Source organism: Anopheles marshallii, chromosome 3 (assembly GCF_943734725.1).
Source record: "Anopheles marshallii chromosome 3, idAnoMarsDA_429_01, whole genome shotgun sequence".
Lineage (NCBI taxonomy): Eukaryota > Metazoa > Arthropoda > Insecta > Diptera > Culicidae > Anopheles > Anopheles marshallii.
This window is the reverse complement of record NC_071327.1, coordinates 48,826,725-48,841,276: the sequence shown is the minus strand read 5'-3', so window position 1 is coordinate 48,841,276 and position 14,552 is coordinate 48,826,725. Positions and strand designations below refer to the sequence as shown.

The window sequence follows — 14,552 nt, the reverse complement described above, 5'->3', positions numbered from 1 at the left end:
TCCATTTTGTTGTTTTCACTTTGTTTGAAAACGATCGGAATGCTTTCATCCATTCATTTCACCATTTCGTTCGGTGGTGATACAATTTTAATTCGAAAACATGCATCCAACACGTAGGAATATGCTATGCATATCGTACAGCTGGTTCAGCATATAGATTATCATAATTTGATGTGATGTTGGATGGTAGCAAATTGTTGTTGATTCGTTGGTGTTTGTTGAGTTGTGGGTTTTTTTCTCCTCCCGAAGTTAAGCTGACATAACCCCAGGGGGAGGAACTTGCTTCCTTTGAACGTGAGTTGTTTGTGTGCAGGTGAACTTTTGGAGCAAAGTCTTGCCGACCCGGTGGATTGTTTTTTGTTTGCAAACTAGAAAAAAAAAACAGATAAAAACCCCAAGCCAATCGAAATTCTCTCGCAGATAAAAAATTTTCCACCTAGTCGGAAAGTCGGTATTGATTTTCCCCAGAGGTTTTCGAGCATGCTTTTGGCATTTCAAACGCAGTGCAGACCGGGCAAACTGTTTGAGGTCATATAGAAAACAGCTCGAGGGTAAAAAAAATCAAGGACAGCGCAGTATATTTCACGATCAACGGGGCTGTTTGTTTGTGTGTGGTCCGAGATCGATGAATAGCGAACCGCTGAAAGTGAGTCATTCGAATGCTAATGTGAGCACAGTTGCATGGAAGTGGGCAATAAAGTGAATGTTGCAGGATAGCTGAGCATCGTTTCGTACGGTGAATTCATTAGTTATTGGCCAGTAAAAGAGAAGGCTTGAGAAGGCCCGACTCGTCGAGAGCTCTTATTTGGATATGTTACATTCATATAAGCAATAGACTGGTGCCATTTGATGGGATAGAAAAGACAGTGTATCGTTGGTTTCTATCACGTACTTAATGCCATGTTTTTTATTTAGTCTGTTTTGGAACGATTTACTTGACTGATGGTAATATTTTTGGAAATAGTATGTAACGTCGACTATTCTTCTTTTTATTCTTTACGTTTTATTACCCGTAGCTAAGTAGTTAGTCCTTCGTACGGAATAGCCGAAACTCCGAATACGGCTCATCCATATTAATCGATTTTTACCGTCATTCTTCCGAATCCGAAGTCCTTGTCGGTATTTTTTTTTTATCTTGTGAAACAATTTATGCAATAAGACAAGATATTTTTCGTTCTTCTTCCAGACCAAAAATGGAGGTGCAGCACTAAAAAACGAAATTCATCGAATTATTACTGAGGTATGGGGTATTGAATCGATGCCTTGTGATTCTCTTGGAATCTTGGAATCATCTACCCCATATACAAGTAGGGAGATAAGCTAGAGTGCAACAATTGCAACACCAGCGGTCCTGCTAACAAGTGTTAACTAACGCAGGGGTGACGTGCAGATTGGTGGGCGCACTTTCGAAGTCGTCCAAAATTTAATCTATTTTGGGTCAAAAGTCAGCACCGAAAAAAAAACATTGATGTTGAAATGCGGGCTAGGGTGCTGGCTGCCAACCGGCCATTCTACAGCCTGAGGAAACTTCTCTACTCAAAACTCCTGTCGCGACGAACGAAGCTGGGGAACTATATAGAACTTGTATTGTTCCAGTACTCACATACGCCACTTAGTCCAAAACCCTCTTCGCCGCGTTCTTGAGGAAGATCCTTAGAAGGATTTTCCCCCGTAAGTGTGGAAGGACAATGGAGGAGCCGCTACAATGACGAGTTCTTAGAGCTGTACGGCGAACTTACAGTCGTACAGCAGATTAGACTCCGGTGGGCTAGTCACGTCATGAGAATGACACCGGACGACCCAGCCCATAAAGTCCTTTTAGGTCGTCCACATGAACAGAAGAGCAGTGTTAGGCCCAAACTAAGATGGAGTGATGGCGTTGATGCGTTGGCCAGACCGTTTATGCGTCCGTGAGCGGATTAGGGGGCTCCTACACCCGACCAAGACCGCGAAGCGATTGTGCTGCTGATAAGTAAGTAAGTAAGGTCAGCCAGACCGTGTGCCACCGAATTTAGATAGTACAGCAACAAGGACGGGATTCTTCGTGTTTAATTTTACATATAGGTTTTCACTTGTTTGATTTCAACCACATCAACAACTCTTATTGCTACTATTCATAGTAGTTTATTTAGAGAACTGGTCCCACCATTTTTGTAAACGCAAGGAAGACAAGGTTTTCCGAACATATTTGATTACGGCAACTGTTCGCTGCATTGTCACTGTAGCTCAACTTGTTGTGCTTTCGTCATAGAGTAATTTTAATGAAACGAGTTAGCCTTAACATACGACATGATTTTTTGTTGTCCATGTATAAAAACTTATCGGTTGGTGAATAAATAAACTAAAATTTAAAGTTAAGTTCAAACACCCAGTGAAAGTGTGAACAATTCCTCTTTTGTTCCAGAATGTTTTGGTCGCTAATGATATTGCATTTCTGGACTAGTCTTCGTTCTTCGAACTTTGTTGACGAACCATCATTTTGGAAGACTTCAGTGGTCTAAAAGGTCCGGTAAAAGACATCCAAATCAATCCTCTCTCTATGTTAGTGTTTTGAGATGGTTGAACGTAATCTCCGTTGAGGTAACTGAAAATAATTAGAAATAAAATTATTAATTAAATTTTGATACTGAATACTTCTACTGAAAGCAACGGACCACGAATGACAGTCTTTGAACCACCAGCCACCATTGTATATGGAGGCACAGTTCGATGCGTGCACATCGTTGTCCTGATCGTATGTAGTAAATTTGGATCCGATGTGATATGACAGTGAGTCTCCCGCTGTGCCACGGTATTTGCCAATCGTTTTGATCGCATACCGTTCCAGTTCGGTCCCGATGCTAAACATATCGTAGTGAGCGTATGCCGTAGTGCCATTAAAGTTTTCCATTACAACCAACAACTCATGGCGTCCTTTTGATAGCATTTGGTGTAGGTTATCTAAACCAAGCCAATGCTCGCCCTCGGTATCTCCGAAACCAGCACGATATTCGCTCCAGGTACGGTTGAATAGTAGCGAACCATTAAATCGCCATTGGAACAAGACCCATTCACCACCAACGGTTCGATCAGTGCCGATGCCAGAAATTGTTTCGCGATGGAAATGTATCTGGTCATGTCCAGGCAGGAGTGTATTGATTCGTCCCGTGGTGTCTAAAGCTAATGAAGGTGAACCACACGCGCTTGCACGAAGTTTTAGCTCCTCCAGTTGGCGGGATTGGTTTTGGGCGATCTCTTGCAGGGTTGTTTGAATCCGTGACTCAATCTCGGTGAGGTGGGTCAGTAGTAGCTCATAGTGTAAACCTTTTAGATCAACGTTGGTGCAGTTAAGCTGCTGATGGATTGTTAGTTTCACCGCACAAAACACCAAGAGCACTTTTGTTAGAAACATGTTGTCGTGCGACCATCGTTCGTTAATGCTCTATACTTAGTGAGAAGCGGACAAATGTGAGAAACGTTGTCACCAGGCAACGATAAGACTCAGTTAAGTATTTTTAGCACGATTGTGGTTTTGTGGGTTATTATTGGTGAGATAACACTTACTGCGTAATTCGCCCGGTGAAGTGTTGGGAAAATTTTGAGGCAAATAATTATGGTGAAACCCCGCTCTGTACTGCATCAATATTTATAATCGCGTTCAGCTCACGTTGTAAAATTTTCGGGCTACATTTGTAATAATTTTGCATTAACAAGGGGTGGTTGCACACTGCACAGAGCGCTTGAAACACGTTCAAACGATAATTACTGCGACACAGAGCAGGGGTACGTTCATTTTCTACAAATAGTCCCTCCCCGTACCTGCCGGAACGAAGAGCAATATAAATAAGCGCCGTAAAATAATTCGATAAACGTAGGGGTCAAAGCGGGTCCCGTCGCTTTGTAGCAAACGGTGTTGTACATCAAGATTGTCTGCTAATCGGCAAGCGTTCGTTTGTAGCGTTGTGTGCGTACAGCTCGTTCTGTGTGGTAAGCAAAATGGTGGAAGTTAATTTTTCAAAACTTCCCAGCCAACATTCATCCGCAAGGGAAGTGATGCCCATCCCGTGCCTGAGGTGCCTACCGTTTAGCCTAATCCTTCCACAACGACACAGCAAAAAGCTCCCGAGTGGCCACTCTCGGTGGTTGATGATCACTGGGGCACACCGGCGGTATCCTTTTGTTTTTCGTAATTTGAGCAACACCGGAAGTGAAGTGCCGCAGAGCGCGGGGGCCCGCGTGCGGGTGGAATGTAAAATGATAGCATAAATTTGTTACAAGATTTTATTTTTAATGAGATGATTAAAAGTTAACTTTACACTTCTTCTTTGCGTTTGCAAGCGCTTGTTACTTTTGTGTGTGTGAGTGTGTTTGTTTTGTTCACCATTCGGCTGGGTAGCGTTTCCAACATTGTTGAAAAAGAACGGTCGGTATCTTCCGCCGACGTGTCCTTTCCGGTGCAACCCCGGGCACAATTTGCATGGTGTAACGTACGCGAGGGTTGAAGCTGTCGTTTGAGTGGTTAACCGGCAAAAGAAACAGAGATTAGCAGGAATGAGCGGAAACCTAACGCAATGCAGAGCGCAGTGTAAACGCGTGCAAAGGGGAAAGAAGCAACAAAAAAAAAAGCACAAAAATGAACTTGGTCGTATACGGGATAAAAAAAAAAAAACGGAAACATTCCTCAGCCCGGGTTATTAGGCGAAGGATGGTCGAAAGGCTGCCCGGAGGCTTTACGTCCTTGTACACGTAAACCGTGGAGAGGCTTCGCGGGCTTTGCAAATGAGCGCCGACCAAAGGGAAAACCTAACGCAATATGTTGGCGCAAAGCGAAAAAAGGACAAAATAAAAATCTCGTTGCGCGAATTGGAACACATTTAAATTGAGAAAACAAGTATCCGAAAACGCTTCCCTTCGGTCACGGAAATACAAGGCCTTTCCGGGCTCGAGGCTTGTTAGTAGGCATCAGTTTTGTACGAATGAATCAGCAAACGTAAAATTACATGCATTCATTTAGGAAAGTTTTAACGAGCCCGTGGGACTCGCGTCGTACGTGGCAGCCTCGAACACATTACAGATTTGAAAGGTTTGATTTAAAACCAGATCCATGCCAAAGTTCTATGCAATCAGATTTTTTTTGTGCTGATGTGGTGGAATGCGGTTTAGTCTAACGTTAAATATGCTTCAAATGTGTGGAATACAAAATAAGCGGAACATGTTAGGTTTACAAGTAAGTTCCCAGTGTTTTTCGAAAGTCGATGCCATTATGTCGAAGAATATCAAATATTATGTGGTAATGTGTGAAATATTATTTGTTAATCTGTTTCATTATATCATAAATTTTAGGTATTTATTTTGGTGTGGTTCACTTTTTTGGATCGATATTGTAGCAAGTTTTAAGCTAAAAATTTTCATTTGTTGGTACTGTTCTATACTTTGAAGAAAATCCGGTCTGAAGTAAGTCGTTTGTTTAAGGAAATTGATGTAGCTGAATTTAAGGTTATCTACAACATTTGTGTAAGTAAGCTTAATACGTTCTACGCCATGTAGAAAATTGCAATAGTTACCGTGGGGCCGCTGTCAAAACTTGCTTGGCTTTTTGTATAGCACATCACCCATTTTTGGCGGTAACCATTAGCATCAGCCAAATTCGGGTGATCCGTGTTAATCAACACCGAATTACAGTGGAATTAGAATGGAGTCATTTATTGTGAACTGCATCCGAACAAACTCTCACTGGGGAATGGTAATGAACTCGGCTAAGCAACAGTCGGTTGCGGAATGTAGGTTTAACCATTAGATTTGTAGTTGCTGGTACAGTAAATAACTATTCGGGGAATAGCGAATACGTAGCTCTAGTGTATGAGTGTACTGTGGATACGAGGATACATGGAACGCAGTACGTAGGATACCACGTATCGTTTTCGATTCGTGTCACAAATTAGTTCCTTGCGTTTATGGCGCTAGGGTGAATAAAACTTATGCAACAATTCTTCCCAATTATCATAATAATTATTTATGATATTATGATATTATCTGATATTAATTATGAAAAAAAGATGCTGTAAACTATCTTGTACACTCAATAGGTTCTAATAATTAAAAAAGTAAAACACAAAAACAGCGGTAGAAAGTAGTAAGTGTAGTAATATAACAATTTAGTTAATATTTCGTTTCTCAATTACTCAATTTATGAATTGATAATAATAATAATTTTTTAAATTACCATTCATAAAATGTTTGAATTGTAACAATGAATAATTGCACGTCATAGCCGCCTTTGATTAGCGGTAACAAGTTTTCGTGGAAACATTACAACTTTTTTTTCTATTTGTTGTTTTTTTTTGTCGCAACTTCTCCTCAGATCAAATACAGGCGTTTGGCAAATTTTCGTAATCTCCTTCATTTATTCTCATTAAGCCAATTGGCACATGGATAATTTGCAAAGTGAAGAGGAGGGAGAAAAATTTGAAAAAAGAGAACAACGTTTTAAACCGAAAACGATCAGCGCCAACCGGACGTTTGGGCGGCTCAGTTGAGTAATACCAGCACATTTCATTTTGATTACGTTGCGAACCATTTTGCCACGGCATTTTCCACACTTGAGCTTCCACTACCGCCCCGGCCAGGTCGCGGGATTTTGTCGATGACGCATAATAAAAAATGTGCTTTCATTGACAATTCGCTTTGTGCGCTCCGGTGGCAGCAGCTCATAAAGGAACGTTTGAAAGAGAAATCGAAATTAAAAGTAGTCTTTAAGCATTGCTGTGAATTTGTAAGCCTGGAAGCCAACTTGAGGAACTACTTGGGTTGGGTTTTTTTTGGTTTTTATCCTGTTTAGCTGACCTGAGTGAAGAAATCCGACAGGAAAGATGAGAGAGCGTGAGTTGAAATGAAATGAAAATGATGGAAGGCGAGGAGCAGAAAACAGACAGCAACTTCGCCATGAACCATCTGCGAAATGCGATGTTGCTGCTGTGGTGGATAATTTAAATTGAAACGATGCTAAGTGGCTTGCATAAAAGCTGGTCCATTTCAATTTGGTGGATGAGTAATGTATCGTAAAAATTGCAGCGGAAGATGGAAATTGTGAAAATGAGATGAGGCTAGTCTGGATTGCAATGTAATGGCGTAAGGGAGCAGAGAAATTTAGGTAAAAGTAGCAATTTATATGGTGAAAGAAGAATGGTTAGTTTGTATTTTAAGTTGAGGTCGTATTTTCAGAAGCAAACAGACCTTTTATTTCTTTTTCTACGGTAGATAACATAACTAAGAAATCTCTTGTCTGATGTGAATATAATAAATAAATGAAGAGTTAGTTAATGATATTGTACTACGAAGACGTATAGAATAAAAATACGTATGTCGCCATAATGGAATCAAATTAAAAAAAAAAGATTGAGTGATTGCCTCTTAGCGAGTACCTCTTTTAACGAACTTAATGAGCAAACCTATATGCTTAAAAAGTCTCACTTACTTACTTATCAACAGTCTTAACTCGTCGACACCACTAACGGTCGAGCACCGTCGTCAGCCAATCCATTATCCCGGCCTTTTTAGCGAACGCATCTAGGCCATCACTCCATCTCAATTTGCGCCTACTATGCCTCCCTTGTCCACGTGGACGACCTAAAAGGACATAACAGGATGGGACGTCCGGTATCATTCTCATAACGTGAACCGCCCAAGAAACGTGAAGCGACGTGAAGAAACGTTGGTCGATATAGAATGCACCATAGAAATTCCTGCAGAGAACCAACCTGTAACAATCTGATAAGTTTACCTGATAGATAAATACTGGTAAAATAATAAAAACGCTTGTTACAGAACACATGCATAAATCCCCTAGAAGAACTAATATTTTAATTTGAAAATATAAGTGACCCTTTAGTAATTTTACCAATTGTATGATAGTTTATGAGTATAACACTGCTGAAAATTTCACTGCCATATTTTGCAAATATTTGATTTTTTTTTCTGTTTATTTTTATATATTTAAAAATTTCATTTTTATGGTGTGAATTAATGTGATCTACTGCAGTTATCGCTTTAAAAACACTTTAAAAATAGTAAATACTACGAATACATACTAATGTTGACTCGTTGCATTCAATCGAGCATCGGCAATAACCAGTTTGAGTTCACCACAATGCACCAAAACAAGTTGTCGATGGCAAAATTTATGCACATCCAAATTAGCCCTAGGAGAGCACTTTGCCACTGCACAGCGACCAGGAAACTTTCACTTCGATGCAGCTGTTGATGTAGCCGAAACATAATCATAATACGTTTATTTAAGTACTGCGGATAGAAGAAAAATGTCACCAAACGCACCAGAAAGGAGCAACGCAGCGAAACTGAGCAGAGAAAGGGCGAAAAGAGAGCGATTTTTTATCCCCTGTGCATAGACTTTTCCGATGGAAAACTTTGCTCCCCCACACCATCATCAGGATGTTGCCGGATCGTGACCGTGGTAGGGATGGTCCCGCCTGTGGGAATAAGCTCTGCGTCTCGGCGATGACATTTTACGGCGCGTTCGGCAATGGCCGACAATGACGACGAGCGTAATGACCGTGGCGTTCAAAGTTAGACTCCCCGCTTCCGGTCGAGACGGTATCTGTGGTCGTACGGCGGCAGTAGGGAAAACGCGCCGGCTGATTCACCTGACGAACGGGCCTTGCTTTTATGGCGCACTTTTTCAAGCAAGGGAACGACAAATTTGGCTTTAAACAAAACCGAAACAAAGGTTCGATGCTTTGAGCAGGGAGCGAAGGATGATGTTCGTACGTTTACCACCGGGTGCGATGTCGGGGCCGGGGCACAAACTTTAGGGCTCTTAATTTGAATAAATTTAATTTTCATGATTACAAGTCGAAAGCGAGAACGTGCCGTTGCAGGGGAAAAAGGGCAGGAAGGTGATAGGCAGGTGGCAGACCCGGCACGAAACGTGGTACAGCTGATTTTGATCCTGTCCGTGACTCGACCACCGAACGTGACCGGGCGCCTCCGTTCGGTCACATCGGGGATGCTCCATTTACACCTTCTCGTTTTTACGAACAGGAAGCCATTGTTACTGTGAGCCGGCATGTGAAGTTTTGCGGTAGAAAGTGCTTTACGTAGCAAGGACAAGCAGCCGAAAAAGGTTGGCGCACTTGAATGCGGGTGGTTTGGGCAAATTGGTCCTTAAATCGTGCGCTGGCCGTCTGCCAACGGATGAGTTGAGCCGTGCTGTATGGACCGAGGTCGGTTCAGTTGATTGAAATAAACGTTTCGTAGCGATGGCTTTACGAGACGTACAGTAGCCTCAGCCGACCGGGCTGAAGCTGGCCAGAATGAGTGATCTGGGATTAAAGCATATCACATCAGTGAAATAAAAACTCTTGCGCTACTCACATAGACGTTACACAGGGTCTTACAGGCTCTACGGCAAAGCGTGGTTACAGGGCCAAACACCTTATTTCAGATTCGTTAAGCAGAGAAAGAAAACATAAAAAGAAAACATGAAGCTTTGAATTTTTGAAAAGTTAGGAGCGAGAAAAAGAAAAAATGTCAATAAGGTAATAGCGGGTTTACCCAACATTCGTCCATCACGGACCATCCGACCGTCTGGGTATTCATGCGGTTCAAAGAGATTTGGTCAGAAATTAGCATTCTTTGTATTTAACGAGAATGTTGTATCCAGCATATAACAGAGAACGGTGAAAAATGCCTTAAGACAGGAAGAAGCTTTGTGTCTTGTTCGACTGTGGCTTAGTGATTTAGCCATTTGTCATCATTATTAACGATGAGTTGGATGTTGTTTTTTGAACATCCTTTTTTGTGGAGAAGGGAAAGCTAGCAAGAGTTTATTTGAATGTCAAGGTTTTTTTTTAAGAAATTATCTTTATTTCACAATATTTACTGACTCTATTACATTGAGTTTTTTATGATTATATACTCTCATATACCTCATGTATATTATCTCATATACTAGTAATGCATTTATTTATAGTATCCATCAGTATGATTCAGGATTATTCGTAGTTAATAAAATTGTTTGTTCGTCCCATAAGCCCAAAGAAAGCCATTTGTAAGAAATTATGATATCATGTGAAAATGGTACAGAGAAAGTATGAAGTAAAAACTTTAAATGAAGATAAAAACCAGACGAACACAGAACCTGCAAAATATCAGAACAAAAATTAACCATTTCTCTAACTATAACCAGATCTGATTCCGAGAAACAACAGAAACAAATTTACCCACTTGCGTAAACTCGATTAACGCGTAACGCTTGTTGCGTTGTTGCATTAAATTTTCATTCGTTATCGTATGAAAGTCAACATGTAGCAGGCTATTCGGGTTTTTTTGTTACTTGTTTGGGCTGCTTTTTAAACCTTCTATCTTTTTACCGTTTTGACTCTACCATGCATTAATTCCATTTACAATTTATTTTTGGCAGCACGGAGCGAAACGGTGAACAAACGGACCACCGAGTAGAAGAGCCGAGAACAAATAAACGCATTTTTCATAATGATGCTCATTGTTTCGACGAACGGAGACACTTTGCTTCTTGGGAAGTTCGAGCAGGGGTTCTTTAATTGAGTTTCCGTTAATTATCCAAATTTGGTTAATCATTCCCGCCTGACAAGCGTGGGTATGGGTTTTGTTTTTTAGTTCATAGACAGTGAAAAAGAGACAATTCATAACGAACCAAGACCGGGAGCGAGAAAAAAAACAGAAATGGAAGAAAGCAACGGCAACATTTTCAAAATGTCTCTAGGTTGAAGTGGGTTGCCTGCGCAATGCTACCACCATAATTGCGGGATGTCGTTGATGTAGGTTCACGAAGGATTTATAACACATTTAGGAACAATGGAATGAATCTTCAGTTTTCTGGGTGCTGAGTTTTGATTTCGAATCAGTTGTGTCATTAAGCAGCTGGTACTGGAAATGTTATTATCGTATTTATGATTAATGAAGTGAGATTTGTAGAAGCAAGAAGACGCTGTAGTAAATTCATGCAGGTTGCAAGATGATGTTTGCCTTTTCAGGTAATTCTTCAGGTCTGTTTACAAAAAGCGTTAGTTGATAAGCTTGCAGATCTTGCGAAAAGGGTTTACTGGCGGTGAAATCATATAACACATTTGTTCATACTTGTTCATATAATATATTTGACAAAAAAAGATCAGCAATTATCTAATCGAACTTTTAAAGCTTGCTTAGTATTTTGAATGAAAAAAAAGGCAATAGACAAAGCAAATGGGATCATTGCGTGAGGTTTAGACCTATAATGTTATTTTCGAGACATACAAGACATACTAGGCATAACTATCTATCAAATAATAGGGCAGTTCATACAAAAGTTAGAAAGCTTAAGCTTTTAGCCTATATCTGTCCAATAATCCAGGAACCAGGCTGTATCATTCTGTACAGATTCGTAAAGGACATGGCATTTTGACGTAAACAATGACACAAGGGATCATTTTCTCGGCATTACAATTGGAGAAAAATCGATTAAAGCTTAGTAATTTAATTTTTAACTTCATTTCATTTGAAATAATATGTAAGCCTGATTATTAAAATAATTCTTTTTCAGTTGTTTTCGTTTAAAAAAAAAATGTTTACATTTTTCGCACACGGGAAACATGACCTAACCTGGCTCAGACCAGTTAGCAAAAATCTTTGTTTGACATTTGTCGAGCTTGGGTTAGCTGCTTTCATTAGGAAACCTATCTAATCCTTGTTTCCTAGGCTTAACATGGCTTTTTATTTGTATGGCGAGCTGTAAGCGGATAAGCCTGGAAACGTCAAAACGCATACAAAAAAAAAAAAAAAAAAAACTGGCATAGAGTATGATTCCGGCCAATATTTGTTTCGTTAAAGTCTGTGTGCTTCGATAGGCTCTTAGTGTCTCCAGCAACTATTTACGTGTTTTGGTGATCGGTGTGGAAGAAATTTACTTAAGATATGCCCAGACATGTAACAAACCATGTCAATCATTAGGCCACATCAATCGATCAGGCACAACTATGTGATCTCAAACATAACGAACTCGTGGTCTTGGTCGTGAAAACAGGTACTAGGCCTTTTAATGAGGATATGCAGTGAATTCCGGGATCCTATGTGTAACGGTACATTCTATCATTGGGATATAGCTTTTGTATGGGTTGCAACCGTTATCCACGAGATGCAAAAATATGTGCCGATTGTGCCGAATATGACTTTTCGATCGAGTTTTGTTTCGTTATGAGCGTACCAGGACCAGTTTTCGACATTGCAATCATTATCACAGTAGATGCGTCGTTGTTTTTTTATTTTATTTCATTTATGCATTACATAAGAAGTATTGTCGGACCCCTGAGATCCAACAAATGTGAATAAGTGACAACGGTACTATAAAACTAGTGATAAGTAACTACAGCTAGCTACAAGCACTACGCTGTCTTGGACTGCTGCATTAGTACTATGAAGCGCAAATGAGCGACCATCGTTGCCTGCCAATCTATTATCCTGGTCTTTTTGATGGACGTATCAACGCAATCACTTTATTCCAGTTTGGGCCTACCTCGTCTCCTGTGTCTACGTGGAAGATTCAAAAATAATTGGGGACTGGGTTGGTCGTTGGGGGTCTGATGATATGACTAATGCATCGGAGTCTGGCAAGATTAATTCGATGTGCGATATAAGGTTGGCATTGCAGTGACAGGGACAATTCATTGGGAATCTTTCCTTCTGAAAGTATATCTTCATTAAGTATAATTATTCTAGAAATAGAATTCAACTTTGCATCCAACTGTGACAGGTTTGCAAAAATAGTCATGTGTTCCATTTATTAAGCAAAATGAAAAACCTACTTCATGAAACAAAGCGAAACTTGTGATGCGATCAACTCCCCATTCGAAGTGTTGTTTCGACTGAGATAAATTTCCCGTAAAGCAGTATGCACGATAGGACGTACATTGTACTCTCCGGAATGATAAGCGGCCCGAATTGGTTGATGAAACGATACAAACAATGGCGATATGTTGTTGTTGGACGAACACGTAGAACGTGTTTTCCTTCGGAAGATGAGACTAACTAGAGCGGATAAACTTTACCAACCGTCCGCATGAGAGCATATGCAAACAAGCCCGATGTTATCCGTGCGCTTGACGAAATGAGCGTCTGCCAGCAATGTGTTATGAGTCATTCCGTGCTTTTCGGCACGGCAAAGATGTCACCTCTGTCCGTGTTGTTCTTTCCGCACGTCCGCTCGTTGCCGTTCTGTAAGCAGATTATCATTACATAATTTCGTCCGATCGTGCTATACGCTGATATTGGTATCTTCAGCCAGCACTGATCCAGCACTGCCAAGTGAAGGATGTACGAACACGAACGGTCGAACGAGTGGTGGTGGTCCTGGGTGGGAACGATTTCGTGAGTAATTGTTGCTCGGTAAACATGATTCTAATTTACTGAAATGATTCTGCTTCAAGTGGGACGGCCACGCAAAATCCCTCCTCTCCGGTGCGAAGTGTTAGAGTGTAAATGTGCCAACAAAATCACACGCCGAAAAGCCAAACCGAGCAAACCGAACCAAACGGTGGTACGCTGTAGGAGGAATGTGTTGTACCGTTTTTGTACCGCCAACTGCACACAGTTCGTTGGTTGAGTTCGTTTGAGACAAGGACTTGTGACCGGGATCAGGCACAAATCCGGTGTGCTTTCAAGTACGAGCTTCGCACAGATCTGAATGGCACTATTGGTTCGTGCTTCGAAATCGCCGTTCCATTGGTAATGTCCCTCTGTCAAGCTATACCGTCCCTACACCCAACAGTTCTTCCGGCAGACATCGTCGTACGGCCTGGACATTCCAAATGGCATATAATTAAGTAGAGTAAGCACCGGGCTCAAGTTTGGTAGAGCATTTTCATTACATTTAGCTTAATTGAATGGCTTTCGAAGTCATCCGGCGGAAAGGTAAGCCTCTGGTGTCGCTTTGGTCGTGCTCTCTTGCGGTGACAGTCCAAGGGGCGTTCCGTGTACGTTTCGCATGGGATGGGATAAGGTGATTGGCAATTGTCATTTGAATTTTCCAAGAGAGAAAGAGAAAGAGAGACACAAACGGACGGGTCACACCTTGTGTTGCGTGCTGCGTGTCACTGTATGCAGATGTCCACCTTCTGATGGTGGTACTTTTTGCCAAACCGTTTTATCCTTTCTGCTGCATGTCTGCACGAAATGGGGTCAGTGGGAACTGAAACTGTGCAAAAAAGTGCATTGCAAATCGAGTGAACTGGATTGGTTGATATATCCAGGAACACAAACAACATGTCAGCATACAGTTTTTAATTGGGTCACAATCCTTTTGTGGGTGGTTTGCAGTTTTGTTTGTCTTAGAGTGCAGTACTCACAAAACGTGGGTGAAAAAATGATGAATTGACTGAACAATAGGAAAAAAAAGTTTTTTGAAACAAACTTGAAACTATTTGAAACAAAAACTTTGAATCAGCTAGAGATTGTATACTATGCAGTTTAGTAATTAACTTGATTATTTCGAAACTATTCACATTGGGTAAATGAAGACTTGCTTTTCCCTCTAATAGTAATTTACT

General features: G+C 40.9%; 1 protein-coding gene across 1 annotated transcript; it reads right to left on the bottom strand.

The window, feature by feature from the left end:
* Positions 1-2,439: 2,439 nt before the first annotated feature.
* Positions 2,440-3,391, bottom strand: LOC128712748 (microfibril-associated glycoprotein 4-like). The gene is made up of 2 exons (XM_053807623.1): positions 2,655-3,391; positions 2,440-2,584 (listed from the first exon to the last, which is right to left on the bottom strand). Exons 1-2 carry the CDS (start codon positions 3,389-3,391, stop codon positions 2,440-2,442), a joined length of 882 nt encoding a protein of 293 aa, XP_053663598.1.
* Between the last annotated feature and the right edge of the window lie 11,161 nt (positions 3,392-14,552).

What these genes read in the sequence shown, in the direction of transcription:
- LOC128712748 (XM_053807623.1), bottom strand. Translation starts at nt 3,391, where the DNA reads ATGTTTCTAACAAAAGTGCTCTTGGTGTTTTGTGCGGTGAAACTAACA. An exon ending in TTCAAAGACTGTCATTCGTG is followed by an intron (nt 2,585 to 2,654) that starts GTCCGTTGCTTT and finishes AATTATTTTCAG; the next exon opens with TTACCTCAACGGAGATTACG.